We start from the raw sequence: 14,389 nt of genomic DNA, 5'->3' as shown, positions 1-14,389 counted from the left end.
TCAGAAAGACAGATGGGGGGGGGCTGCAAGGAGTTGCCCATATTTGCTCTTTGGATCTTATTCTCAGGCAGCTTACATGAAAGATGGCATTCTTAGATATTATGCATATGTGCAAGATTGGCCTTTCTCCTTTAGGAAAGCTGTATGTAATTTAGAATAAGATGACTCATTACATCATCTCAACATCCAAAAACTAGAACTGTTCATTTCATACAAACAATAAGCTTGTAGGCCCAATCTGCTGGCTGGAGAGGTCTTTATAAATTCTATTTCCTATTCTGTACTAATCAGGTAAGACCTCAGATTGAAAGAGCTCCCCATCTCCATTTGTACAAACATAAAAATGAGTTAGTGACAGATAAGAAGGAAAAGGGATTTCTTAATGTTTAAGTGGGCATGCTCCATTGCAGGTTTTAAAGAGAACAGGTACATAGTTATAACTCTTTAAATGAAACCAACTTGCACCTATGTGAGTAAAAAATGCAATTATTTGTTCCTAGCAGCACAATTTTTGATTGTGTTATCTCTACTTTGGAGTGACACTGTCTAAATATTCTTCTGATATATTCATGGCAACTGAAGGGCAGAAGAGGACAGAAAAGGGCTACAGAAAACCTGGTAATAAAGAAAGGCTGATTGTTCTAGGTGCTTGCATCACTCACAGGGTGTGCACATGACTGTAGAAATGGCTATTAATCACAAGTAGTCCTCGTTTAGCAACCACAATTGGGACTGGCAACTTGGTTGTTAAGTGAAGTGGTCGCTAAGTGAAACTGCAACTGTGCTTACAATCTTACTTCAGCTTTCCTTAGCTTTACAGATCTGTGAAGGTTGTAAATGCTAGGATTGGTCACAAAGTTACTTTTTCATCACTGTCATAACTGCAAATGGTCACTAAACGAGGACTACCTGTACATACCATTTCCAAAGTGAAAGACAGTGCTGCAAATAATACAAGAGAAGGCTACTGCTTGAGAAATTCTTATGTACATCTGGTAGGTACTGTGCGAAATGGAATTCTGGGCTAATAGCACTTTTTGGTTTGATCCAGTACAAGTGGTCCTTACCAACTGCAACTGGGACTGGCAACTCTGTCACTAAGCTACGCGATCGTAAAGTGAAAAATCATGTGATCACACCTGACTTATGATGGCAGTTCATCAGTTCACTGAAATTATTAAGCAAATCAGCACAGGTCATTAAATGCAATGTCATGTGACTGTGACTTACAACCTCCTGCCGGCTTCCTGAATGACTCTGCTTGTCAGAAGCCAGTTGTGAAGGTTGCAAATGGCAATCACATTACTGTAGGACTCTATGACCATAGTTAATCCGTGCTGGTTGCCAAGTGCCTGTGATCACATGATTACAAGGATTCTGTGACGATTGACTTACGATTGAGGACCAGTCATAAATCTCGTTTTCCAGCACCATCATGACTTTGAATGGTCACTGAACAAGTGGTCAGTAAGCAGGACTATCTATGATTTTTCTTATTTAGGGCTAGCACCTATTTTCATTATAGAAAGCACACCATTCTCATTGCAAGAAAAGAAAAATTCCAAACTGTACAATGTTATACAGTGCAATAGGGCTAGGAATCTACTGGGCATGATTTACTTTAGGACATTATTTTGTTCTTAAGAAAAATCTCACCAAGAATGAGAAGAACAAGGCAGCAGCGGAGAGGAAGTGCCAGATATCATGGTCATCAAAGAATCCCAGAAGGATACACGGCCTATTTTTTTCACGAGATTGTGCTGGGGTTTCCTGGAGAAAATGATAAAACCAGTGAATTCTAGATGTTCCCCAAACAGAAAATGTAACCTCGTGTCCTATCTAGCCTTATATCTCTTGATGATTAAATGCTCTTCTCTACCTAACTATGAAAAGCACAGTAAGCAAACTCAGACTGTATCTGCCAACATAAAGAAGAAGCGAGTGGTGAAAAGAACAAAGCCATTGAATGAGAGGTTATTAAGGAGTCAGTGTTTAATATAAAATAAGTAGCTATATAATAAAATAAATATTAAAACAAATAAATATCAAATATAATTAGAACGGGTCTGATAGCACTAACTATGTAATGTCCATGACTTTCAAATACTAATGTTGGATAAGTCTGTGCAAATGTGCACAATTTTCTTCAGTGGCACTAATTAAAAAGGTCCCCTGTAATTGGATATGTTCAGATTCCACAATGGTTAGCCTTCCTGGCGGGCTGGCGATGGTAAAGGGCAACAATGTGCCTCCCACCTCTGGGGCAAGTGGTTGTGGAGATCAGCCCTAAGAACGTAACTGCCTTTCTTCTAGGGATGGGTCCTTTATAGCTTTTTTTTTTGGTTTCAAGTTATTACATATGTTAATAGAACCCTGGGAAAACCCTCCTTAAGAAGCCATCACTGGATCCCACCATTTTGGACAGTTTTCATCCGGTCTCCCACCTCCCCTTTTTAGGGAAGGTGGTTGAGAAGGTGGTGGCGTTGCAGCTCCAGAGGATCCTGGATGAAATGGATTATCTGGACCCTTTTCAGTCAGGTTTCAGGCCCGGATACAGGATGGAAACGGCATTGGTTGCACTCATGGATGATCTCTGGCGGGAGCAGGATGGGGATAGTGCATCCATCCTTGTTCTTCTTGACCTCTCAGTGGCTTTCGATACCATCGACCATGGTATCCTTTTGGGTCGACTTGGGGAGTTGGGAGTAGGCAGCACAGTTCTGTGCTGGTTCTCTTCCTCCAAGGTCAATCCCAATTGGTGTTGATTGGGGGCAAGAGGTCCAGCTCGCAGCCCCTCCTTTGTGAGGTGCCCCAGGGTTCGGTACTCTCTCCACTCCTTTTTAACATCTACATGAAACCACTGGGTGAGAGTATCTGTCACCATGGGATGAGGTATCATCAATATGCTGATGATACCCAATTATACATCTCCATCCTGGATGAGGTGAGTGATGCCGTGACCACCCTTTCGTGGTGCCTGGAGGCTGTGGGGGTCTGGATGGGGTGCAACAGGCTTCAGCTGAACCCTGGTAATATGGAGTGGCTATGGATTGGAGGCCCCTCTGTATCTGGGAATTTACCATCTTTGGTTCTGGACGGGGTGACACTGCCCTGGACAGACCCAGTGCATAATCTGGGGGTCCTCCTGGACTCACAACTCCTGCTTGAGGAGCAGGTGGCAGTTGTGGCCAGGAAAGCCTTTGCCCACCTTCATGTGGTATGCCAACTACGTCCCTTCCTGGACCAGGAGGCTCTCCAGTCAGTCACTCATGCCCTGGTCATCTCTCGGCTAGACTATTGCAATGCCCTCTACATGGGGCTACCTTTGAAGAGTATCTGGAAGCTACAGCTGGTCCAAAATGCAGCCACGTGGATAATTTTGAGTGCCCCAATAATGGCACATATAACACCTTTACTACGTGAGCTGCATTGGGTCCCAGTCCACTTCTCGGTCCAATTCAAAGTGTTGGTTATCACCTTTAAAGCCCTACATGGCATGGGTCCAGGTTACCTGTTACCCCGTCACATCAACCTGCCCCACTCGGTCAGGCAGAGAGGGCATGTTGCAGGCCCTGTCAGCGAGAGAATGTCGACTGGCAGGACCCAGGAAGAAAGCCTTCTCTGCCGCTGCTCCTGCCCTTTGGAACATTCTCCCCCCAGAGGTGCAGCAGGCCCCTACCCTACCAGCCTTCCGGAAAGAATTAAAGACCTGTCTCTGCCAGCTTGCGTGGGGGGTAACAACTTTACCCAATCCTGGGGGTGGCTAGCACCTCAGTGACGCTCCCTGAGTGATCGCCAATTACTTTGGATCTTTTTATTTTGTATTTATTACTGTAATATTGTAATTTTAATTGATTTTAATTGTTTTGTAAACCACCCAGAGTCATTTAATGAGATGGGTGGTGACACATTTGATAAATAAATAATAAAATTAAATTAAATTAAAAAAAACAGTTGCCAAAAAAGTAAATGTGAAACTGAATTATACTCCAAAAATATGAATTTGACTTGTTTAGCGACAGCAATCCCTGCAGTCCCAGTTGCCATTGTTAACTGAAGTGTGCATGGTGTGCAAGATGTGCCATGCAGGTTGGGGAGGGTGCACATCTTGCATACCACGCACGGGGGTACAGTGCAGGTTGGGTGTGAAGGGGTGTGCAAGAGATGTCGCATGGGTTGGGAAGGGTGCATGGGATTGCACAAGAAGTGTGGCGCAGGTCAGGGAGGGTGTATGGGGGTGCAGGTTAGGTCAGGGAGGGTGTGTGGAGGTGCGTGAGGGGGTGAGAGAGGAACCGCCCGGGTTGGGAAGGGTGTGCAGGGGTGTATGAGTGGCCAGCGCAGTGCGAGCGCAGATGGGCTAGGGAGGGCATGCAGGTGGGGCAGACTTACCCCAGTGACTTGCCACCTTCCCTGCCACCTTCCCCATTGACTTTCTGGGGAAGCCGGCAGGGAAAATTGCAAATGGTGATCATGTGATGGCGGGGTGCTTGGCAACCAGCTGTAAGGGTGAACAGGTTGCCAAGCACCCTTATTGCGATCACATGACTGCAGGGGTGCCGTAACTTCAGGGAATGGTCATAAGTCCCTTCATTCAGCACCATCATAACTGGACAGTTGCTGAACACAAATGATCGTAAGTTAAGGAATACTTGTATGTTAGAGGATCAAGCTAGTTTTATATTAATATTCTACGGAATTTGGCATAAAAAAGTAGGGTCATAGGGAAGGAGACCAAGAGCTGAATTTTAAATCAAAACATCTTTTAATTCTGAAATTTTGTCCATATATTCTCCAATGCTTCTTTGACTACTGTTTTCCTTCTTGTGATCTTTGGTCATTTCAGATACTCCTGAAGTGCAACAGAAGCAAGAAAAAAGAAAGAAACCTACCTCCCAGCTACTAAGGTTCTGGAAAAAGAAATAAAGAGCTGCAGCCCAAACCACAGCTGTGGCCACAATACAAAAGAGAGGGAAAGGCAATAGCCTCTCTGAACTGCGGAGCTGGAAAGACAAAAAGTACAATACTTCAATGGGTATTTCCTATGAGATGCACGTAAAAGGCCAAAAAGTGACATAAGAGATAACTAATCAAATTTTAGAAAAGCTAGAGCTTTCTCTTCAAGCCCGTCTTTGTTTGAAGTGAAAATAAGAGGAATCTGCCTGAATTTGTTACATACCACCATGTCCTCAGCATTGCCTAGTATCCTGTAATCACAACAGTAGGGGATTTGGTGTAAAATCAAAGCAAAGCACTCTACTCACACAAACCTTACATTTGTGACTTCTGAAATGCATTCCTGAAGGATTGCCCTCTTCCCTAGATGTTCACACCTGGTCATAGGTCCTTCAGGAATTGAGCTAATCTCATCAGACTGGAAGCATGGGACCTTTTTCTTCTTCCTTTTCACCTGATATTTCCACAGAAGGAGCCTGGCAATTTTCCTGATCTTTGGTAAATTGTGCTTTCCCCTTTAAGTTTGAGGCTGTGGAACATAGTTAATCATGATACCCGTATCTGTCTTAATGTAATAGTTGATTGGTGCTTTTCCAAATTCAGATATCATATATACTCTGATTATACAAAAGATGTACTCTCTGTCTCCTATGAAGAACTTCATCATAAACTAATAATCACTGAGGTCTCTTATCCAAGGGCTAAAAACCTGTAACCAACTCTGGAAGGGCAGATCTAGAAGATGAGCACCGAGCAAGCATATTCTTCCATATACAATCTAATCCCCCTCCATTACTAAGTAACAAGTAATAAGGACTACTTACCTTCATGATGACATAAAAGGCAAGATACAGCAGAAGATTACAGATAAAAATGCCCAGCATGTAAGAAGCAAAATCCCGTGGCCGATATACCAGTCCAAAAATTGCACTAAGAGAGAAGAACAAAGGCAGTGTAATCCCAGATGATTGGACAAAAACATACAATGCTGATCCAGATTAATTTGTTTAGAATAACTATGATTTTCTAGTTAGAAAACGATAATAATTATGCTTTAATTAATTGTTTTAATTATACAGTAGTTGTAAAGTATCTTGAAGACCTATCTATCTGAAAACCAATCAAAGATCAACCATTCTTCAAAAGCCCTTGCTATAAATCCACTAGTTCAGTGAAAAGTGCTTCCAGAAATTAAATGATTTTGACCATGACTCCCGTCACTGTAGAAGAAAGGATTTTAGAAAAGATCACAGCACCTCTTAGCATAAGCCAATTATGACATCTTGTGACAATTTAAACTGAGAATTGGCCCCAATAATGCAAAAAGTGAACACATGGATGAGACTGGGCAGACTTGTTCTCTTTTGGTTTGTTTCCTCATCATCTCTTTTTCTAGGCATTTTATTCCCAAGCAAAGCTCCAATATTTGTGAACAGACCCTAACAAGCAGAAAATCACATTGTGAATATATCAAGCAATAGAAAGCGCTCGATGTTAGAATAAAGCTATAAATCATCTCATAGAGCAAGGGTGATTCTCTAAGCAGATGCTAAAATGGGGATTTCCAGCTAAAAGATGAGGGAGTATAACTGAGATGGTAAATTTCCCACCCCGGTTACCATTATAGCTTCCTTAGATAACACTGAGAGGAAAGGGATGAAGTTTTCCTCTGCTCCCCCCACCACTCCTTTTTCTAAGCCAGAGTCACAAGAGCCAAAGAGAAGGAGAGGCTCTTCCTGGTTCTCTGCTGGGGATGGCAATACTCCTGAGGTAGAGGGTAAGGGGGGGAAAGAAGGAACTAGTATTTATTCCAACAGTTGCCAGGCTGATTCCCTAACAAAGTCGGGTTCCTATGCTGCAATAATCACATAAAGAATTGTGGAATTTCCAGGCTGGGGAAGAGGGAATGGGAACAAATGGTTAGATAATAGGTAATTTTTCAACTTGAAAAAATATTTTAAAAATAGTAGGCAGCACTATTTCAGAGAGAGAGCTTCTCCAACAGACACCTGCATCTCTTATTGTACAAAATACATCTACAAACATATAAACATACATTTGCTACTTACAAAGACCAATTAACCAGGTTCCCAACAACAAGCAGAATCATTCTGTCCTAGAGAACAGAAGGAATAACCAAAAATGTGTATAACGTCATAGCAGAACATCTGCAAGGCGTGAAGTCATCAAGTCATAGCAACATTTTTCAGTTTTATCCCAATGATTTTAACAGGAAATAATTAACAGCATACTTAAGTTTGTGATGTGAAGCCGCTTATCCGATTTACATCTGTAGTTGCTTTAGCATCATTATAAGTATTTAGAGGATTTTTACAAATTTTTTATTATTTTAAATTGAATAGTAACAGAAAAAGAAAAAAACACAAAGAAAATAGAACTTTAGTATCTATGGAAACAATTATGTCAATTAGAAAGTTATGGAATGGAATGCCTAATAAAATAAGATTTGACCCCTTTTCCAATGCTAAATTGACTTTATGGGGAAACTCGATTTTAAAAATTGGGAAAAAGACGGCGATATGGAAAAATTGGATGGAGGCGGGGATATTGACTTTGGACCAATTGTTAGACGATGAAGATGAATTTGTAACATAAGCTGTGTTCAGAGATAAATATCATCTATCAGATGTAACCCAATGGCAATATTTACAGCTACAACATTTGTTAACAACATTGTCTGGACCAGCAGCATTTTCAGCTTCCGAGACACCTGAGACACTAGAACAACTTGTTAAATCCTTTAAAACTAAAAAACCTAGTATTAGTTTTTAAAGATATTTATTATCAATAAATCAATCTGATATGCAGATGTTAAGAAATGAGTGAAATAAAGAATCAGAGGTTCCCATATTACCTAGACAATGGGACAGCGTCTTAACTTCTATAGCAAGAGTGTCAGTGGACTTCAAACTACAACTTATACAAGAAAAAATAATATTTAGAATGTATTAGACTCCACTTCATTTATATAAAAAAGGACTAAGACAGCATTTTGTTGGAGATGTAATAAGGATAATGCTTCTTTAAAACACATGTTTCTACAATGTCCTATACTTACTAAGTTTTGGGAGAAAGTAGTAGACTATGTAAGTATGACTATTCGACAAAAGCTAAAATTTTCAGAGGATAATATTCTCTTGAATAACATACCTATTACATGGAATTTGACAACTAGACAACTTAAATAGATTCTCCATACCCTTGCTATTGCCAAAAAACTTCTATTATAGCAATGGAAAGATAATGTATGGCCCCATTCACTCAATGGATTGAAGACCTGGTTGCACCTGCCACTTATCAGCGGATTGACTTTGTATGCACAAGTATAATAAAATATGGAACTCATTTATATAAAATATAGTAGGTTAAAAAAAATATGATAGTCAAATAAATGTATTAGAATTATATACGTATTTGAATAATACTTACATTAGATAAGTATATATAGAATTGTAACTTAACTGTTTTAATGATATATTATACTTTTTTTCACTTTAAAGTATTTTTTATGCTTTTCTTGAGAATGTATTAGCATCATAATTTTCTTAATATTTAGAGGATATTTAATCATTTAGAAATTTCCACTATCATTCCACATCTATATTTTCTCACGCAACCACGGATCCCCACCTTTGCCCACCCTCCATCACCCAGAGTACTTTGGTTATCTGAATGCCAGAACTAAGTTACAGAAACTTGTAAAATAATAAGGGGGCTCTCTAGTCCATTGAATCCAACCCAGAATCCAAATTAAAAGATCTCTGAGAAATATTTGTTCAGTCTTTGCTTAAAAACATCTAAAGGGAACTCACCATCTGCGATAGGACATATTTCCTTATGCTAAACCAAAATCTATCATTAATCTACCATAATGTAACTTAATTACATTATAATTATTCATGGTTCTTTTCCTGAAGTATCTTTTCTGATGTATCTTTTGAAGAATTCTTTTTGATCTCTCCTGTTTTCTCTATCAAATTTAATATACCCTGTCTCTCTTTGCGGGACTTCGTTTTCAGGGTCCTGATAATCCTTGCTGTCTAGTTGCCTAAATCTTCCTTAGAGTGCCAGAACTGAACATAATTGTTGAGATGGGGCCTGACCAATGCAGAACAGATTGCATCGGAAAGTGAAAGCAGTAGTGGTGAGAATGACATCTTTCTTAGCTATGCAAATAAGATATGATGAAAGAAACCAGCTATGATCAAAAAAGGAACTGAGGAAAGAACATCAGCCACACGTAAGTGTACAAGTTAGGGTTAGGGACGGGTAATCCTTGAGTTATGATGGTAACTGGGAAAGGAATTTCCATCGCTAAGTGATGCGGTCGTAAAGTGTGATGTCATGTGACCACATTGCTTGGCAGTAGCAATCCCAGCACTCCCTGTTGCCGTTGTTGACCAAATCCCACTGGTCATCAGGCGAGGACCCACCCTGATCCAAACCACTGCTGGCTTTGTCCCTCCCAGCCCTGAGCCTCGATAAGGTAAGGGGCTGCCTCCTCTTCAACTCCCTCCACCTGCCTATCTCCCCCCCATCACTGCCCTTTTGGCCACCTTGCATTCTGCCACTCTGCACTCCACTGGCCCTATCACCCTGCTGGCCCTGTGCTCGCTGGCCCTGCCACCCCTAGCTGATCTTTGCTGTCTTCCTCCTGCTGATGATGAAGTGCACCCGGCCTGTCCCTATGCAAAGTAGCTTCTAGCTGCGCCAGATGTTCTTTCTGAAGCTGCTCATGCTGTTCTCCAAATAGCGCAGGCCATTCTTGCAATGCTTTGGAAAGCCTTCAGAAAGCTTCTGAGGCCTTCCAAAGCATCACAAGAACAGCCCACACAATTTGGAGAATGGCACAAGTGGCCTCAGGTAGAAGGCCTGGCATAGCCAGCAGCTGCCTTGCATAGGGCCAGGTTGGGCGCACCTCATCAGCAGTGGGAGGAAGACGGTGGAGTGGGGGTGGCAAGGCCGGCAGGGTGAGTGGAGCAGAGGGTGGCAAGGCCAGCAGAGTGCTGGGTAGCAAGTCCAACAGGATGAGTGGAACGCAGGGCACTGGTGGTGGCTGGGGCTTTGCGCTGTGGCACTGAGGTGGTGACTGTGGCATGGGGCTTGAGGCAGCATGTTTTGGTGGTAGTGGCAGCACTGGGACTGAAGTTGAGGCCTGGGGGTGGGGGTGGCCAACAGAGACTGCCCTCTATTTCACCCCCAGTGCTGCCACCACCACTGAGGAGTGCCACTGTGCAGGGTGGCCAAAATGGCAGAGATGGGGGGAAGACAGGCAGGTGAAGGGAGTTGAAGCTCCCCTGGGGTTAAGTGTAGGTGGGCTGCCAAGCACCCGAATTTTGATCATGTGACCGCAGGGGCACTGCAATGGCCATAACTTTGGGGACCAGGCATAAGTACCATTTGTTCAGTGCTGCCGTAACTTTGAACGATCACTGAACAAATGGTTGTACCTTGAGGACTATCTGTATGTGCAGGGGAGAGTAGATCTCCTACTAAGAATTCTGTCAGGCAGAGAAAGTTCCTGATGGTGGTTCTGACCAGACGCATCCTCATACAGATGATACATAAAGACCATGAAGAAGAATTCTAAGTGGAATCCATCATAGTTTTTCTAGTCAAAGAATTTCAGAAAATGGATTACTAACACGGTGGAAAATAAGATTATTATGTTTATATTAACCAATTTATATGTTTTCAAATGAAAAGGAAAACTATTTTCATAATCCATCAGAGAAAGCTTCAAGGGACTGAAGGAAGTACTTACAATGTACATGGGTCGGCTGCATTGCTGTATATAATCTGTGTACAACACTATAACTACACGTCGAAAAATCCCAAGGTCTACCGCAGAAAAGAACAAATGGAATTAAAACATGGCAATCAACATTTGACTAAGTTCATGATGAAGCAAATATATAATCCAGGACTGAGAGGCAAGGGTTGGCACAACGTAGAGTGGATTCTATTGGAAAATGTTTGATTTTCAGAAAAGTGACAAAGGATTTTGAATACCAATTATTGAACACTAGTGACAAAAAAATGACTTATTACACTAATGCTAGGCAGCTGAAAGCCAGGAAAACTTGGGGCAATTAGGAGCAGATTTTTGTAGGAGAGGACTGTAATCTCAGTTATAAATTGGTAGGCCTAACACTCCTTCTACAGCTTTCAGAGCATGTAGCCAAAAAATAGCAGCAAAAATGCCAACTTTCAGTGATACGGCTTTCCCCAATTTGTTTGCTACGTGGCAATATGGATGCATTAAACCTTTACAAGAATGTATATGCTCATTTCACCCCTTAATCTTCTAAACGAACATTTCAGTCCCACTAAAATTATCGTGCTATCAGCCAGCCTTTTACTCTCTCCAAGGTTGAAGAAACAGAAAAACAAAAGTTAATTCTACCCCTTCCTGCAAATGGTTCATTTCTACTATAGCAGATCAACAGTTTGAATGCTGGTATATGTTAGACTTATCTCTTAATGACATATTCAAAGGCACGAACTGCTTTCTACCAGCTCTGGCTGATGCATTAATGTTGACTCTTCTGGGACAAAGATAACATGGAATATCTGGATACTGTATCACAATCCATGCATACTGGAAAACTACAATTTCATCAAAACATGGAATCTTAAGAGAGGGAGAATGGAAATGTTTCAATAGCTCTCAACACATTTTTGAATGCCAGTTGATACTTGCTTTAATACTTAAAGCAACTAAAGATACATGTATCTGGAGGGCTATTGTTTCCTCTAAGAATCACTGCTACCATTACCTACATCTTAGTTCTACCACTAGCAAAGAACAGATGGCTTTTTCAGCTGTGGCACCTTCACTATGCCATACTCTGAGGCCCTGCCAGGAACTAACTTTGACCTTTTATTTTCTGTTTTTTTCATACTATCATTCTATTATTCTCAGCTTCCCTACCATATTTTTGGTAGGTTGCTTTTTAAAATTAGGCCCTGTGGAAACATTTTATAGAAACATATCTCCCTTAGTGGATCTGCTAGTAAGTCTGCTGAAATGTGCCCCTCTACCACTAGCATTCTTGAGAAATCTCCATGGAGTAGTTATGCCATCTGGTTTGTTTTACTAGATCTGTCCTGAAAGAACTGGGGATTCGAGCTATTGGTTTTTCCATAAAGATCCAGAAAAATGAGCATGCTTTTCATTCTGGCTGCCAAAGCCTTTTTGCTTAGCCCAAAGGGGGAAGGTTTAACCCCAGCTGCTAGTTACCTGGATCAGAGACATCTGGCACCAAGTGAAGCAGAAAAGAAAAGGGAAAAACGCTTGTGAGAAGAATATAATGATACAGCAAGGAAGTGTGAGGCAGCTGGAAGATGTCCCCAAATGTTTGGCAACCTAGAACATACATACATACACAATGACCAGCCCTACGCTCCCTGTGGAAAGCACTACCTGCTGAAAAGTAATTGATGCCTTCAATACATGACACAGTCACTGACAATCAGGTTTAGGGACAGAAACAGCCAACTGCAAGAGTTTATATGTAAGATAAGCAGCCACATAAATTTTCTTAAATAAACAAACAATATGCAATCCCCTATAGTCAGTATTAGGTAATAAATGAAAAAGTCAACACGGATTCTTACTTCTAATGTAATCCATCAGGAAAAAAAAAACAGTAAGAAAGAATAAAGCTCATTCTCATGCTATGTCTGTTTCCACGCAGTGGCTTTCTGCACTTATAACCTTTTGATAACTAGAAGTAGTAGACGTAGAGATAATCGACAGAGGAACTCTATGCCTTTCTCTCCTTTGCTATCAAAAAGACTTAACTCTGCATGTCTCTGTGTAACATGCTTTCTATTAGTTAGACTGATATTCTCAGGGCTTTCATCTGCTTTCTTCTTCACTTCTGACTCTGACCTGTGCACTTCAGCTACTTATCTGGCTCACCATAATGGAGGAGAACACCTAAAGGCTTTTAGTCACTATGCCAGAAACTACATCAGCAATAGGGATACTATGCAGGAAGGTAAATGCACCAGCAAAGGAAGACTGGATGGAATCAAGATAGTAGGAAGATACTTAAAGGAAACTGTAGATTAAAAGTTAATGTTACCTATAGACAACAATTCCAGACTAGCAGCTGGAATTACAAACTCCGCTGGAGATATCAAGAACAGAAAATCCACCAAAAAACTTGTCTTATTATGTGGAAGGTTGGACTAGCAAAAAGCAAGTAACAGTTGTCCTCTCATCCACAGAAGCAGGATATATATCTGCAGCATTAGTTTGCCAAGAAATAACCTGGTTACTCAAACTAATATTGGACTTTGTGATAGATAAGCTGAATTATAGATGAGGACAACAAAAGTTGCACTCTGATTTCCAAAAAAGAAAAAGTTACTTCATATACAAAGCACAATGATGTCAAGTACCATCATGTGCAAGATGCATACCAGAATGGGCTTGCTGAGCAGAAGTATTGCCCTGCAGAGGAGAGAGCAGCTGACATACTCACCAAGCTACTGTCAAGAGGTCAGTTTAAAGACCTTCATGAAGCCATGAAAGTCATGAACTGGTGCAATAGCCATTGAGAAGAGAAATGTTGGAATTCAACTTTGCACGCACCAGCTTTCTGCACCTATAAATCTATTGACCTCCAGGAGCAATAGATGTAGAGCTACTTAGCAGAGGGACTTTGCACTTTTATCTACTTGCTTTAAACAAAACTTACTTAGCATGTCCCTATGTAACATACATCTCATTGGCTAGCACAGGGTTTCTCAACCTTGGCAACTTTAAGATGGTGGTCTTCAACTGGCTGGGGAATTCTGGGAGCTGAAGTCCACCCATCTTAAAGTAGTCAAGGTTGAGAAACTCTGGGCTAGACTGATATTCTCAGGGCTTTTATCACTTCCTTCCTCTCTCAGTTCATCTATATTTCTCTTCTAATTCTGAACCGTGCAGTTCAGGTCCTCAGCCAACCAAAGGACAGCGCATTGTAAGTTCTTAGTGTAGATAGACTTAAGTAACACAGGGTCTCTTATCACTATGTTATTTCCTACATATAGGTTATCTATTTTTCTTTCATGCAAGCAGCAGTCTCCACAATAATTTGTTTTTTTTAAGAGTTTTTAAATTAAATAAAAAACAAAGAATACTATATATACTTGCAGATAAGCACATCCACAGATAAGATGACCCTCAACATTTTTGTATGTTTTAAGTTTCACAATTGGCTTACCCACAGGTGGCACATTTTTCATAGTATTTTGGTTAAAACTTCAAAGTCTGCTTCTCCACAGATGGCCTTATCCATGAGTATGTACAGGATATATGGGTACTTTAAAAAAGCTGAGAGAAAAATCTACCATATATACTCACAGATAAGCCCATCCATGGATAGGCCAAACTCAATTTCTTGGTTGTATTTTGGCA

General features: G+C 41.0%; 1 protein-coding gene across 2 annotated transcripts in view; it reads right to left on the bottom strand.

Annotated features, from left to right (window-relative positions):
* Positions 1 to 14,389, bottom strand: part of SIDT1 (SID1 transmembrane family member 1) — a 65,102-nt gene that overhangs the window by 2,399 nt on the left and 48,314 nt on the right. Inside the window, exons 20-24 of one of the 2 annotated variants that reach the window (XM_088147493.1) lie at positions 10,739 to 10,815; positions 7,023 to 7,069; positions 5,778 to 5,883; positions 4,890 to 5,000; positions 1,657 to 1,770 (exon numbers count right to left, since the gene is read on the bottom strand). In XM_088147493.1, coding sequence (XP_088003619.1) covers positions 1,657 to 1,770; positions 4,890 to 5,000; positions 5,778 to 5,883; positions 7,023 to 7,069; positions 10,739 to 10,815 — 455 coding nt within the window. Of the gene's footprint in view, positions 1 to 1,656; positions 1,771 to 4,889; positions 5,001 to 5,777; positions 5,884 to 7,022; positions 7,070 to 10,738; positions 10,816 to 14,389 lie in introns of those variants that run through there. The other variant, XR_015797357.1, reaches the window with a different exon arrangement.

The sequence above is a fragment of the Python bivittatus genome, unplaced genomic scaffold (genome assembly GCF_059951505.1).
Source record: "Python bivittatus isolate LINGU-HERP-01145 unplaced genomic scaffold, Pbiv_v1 ctg000520_np1212, whole genome shotgun sequence".
Lineage (NCBI taxonomy): Eukaryota > Metazoa > Chordata > Lepidosauria > Squamata > Pythonidae > Python > Python bivittatus.
This window is presented reverse-complemented; position numbering and strand designations above follow the sequence as displayed.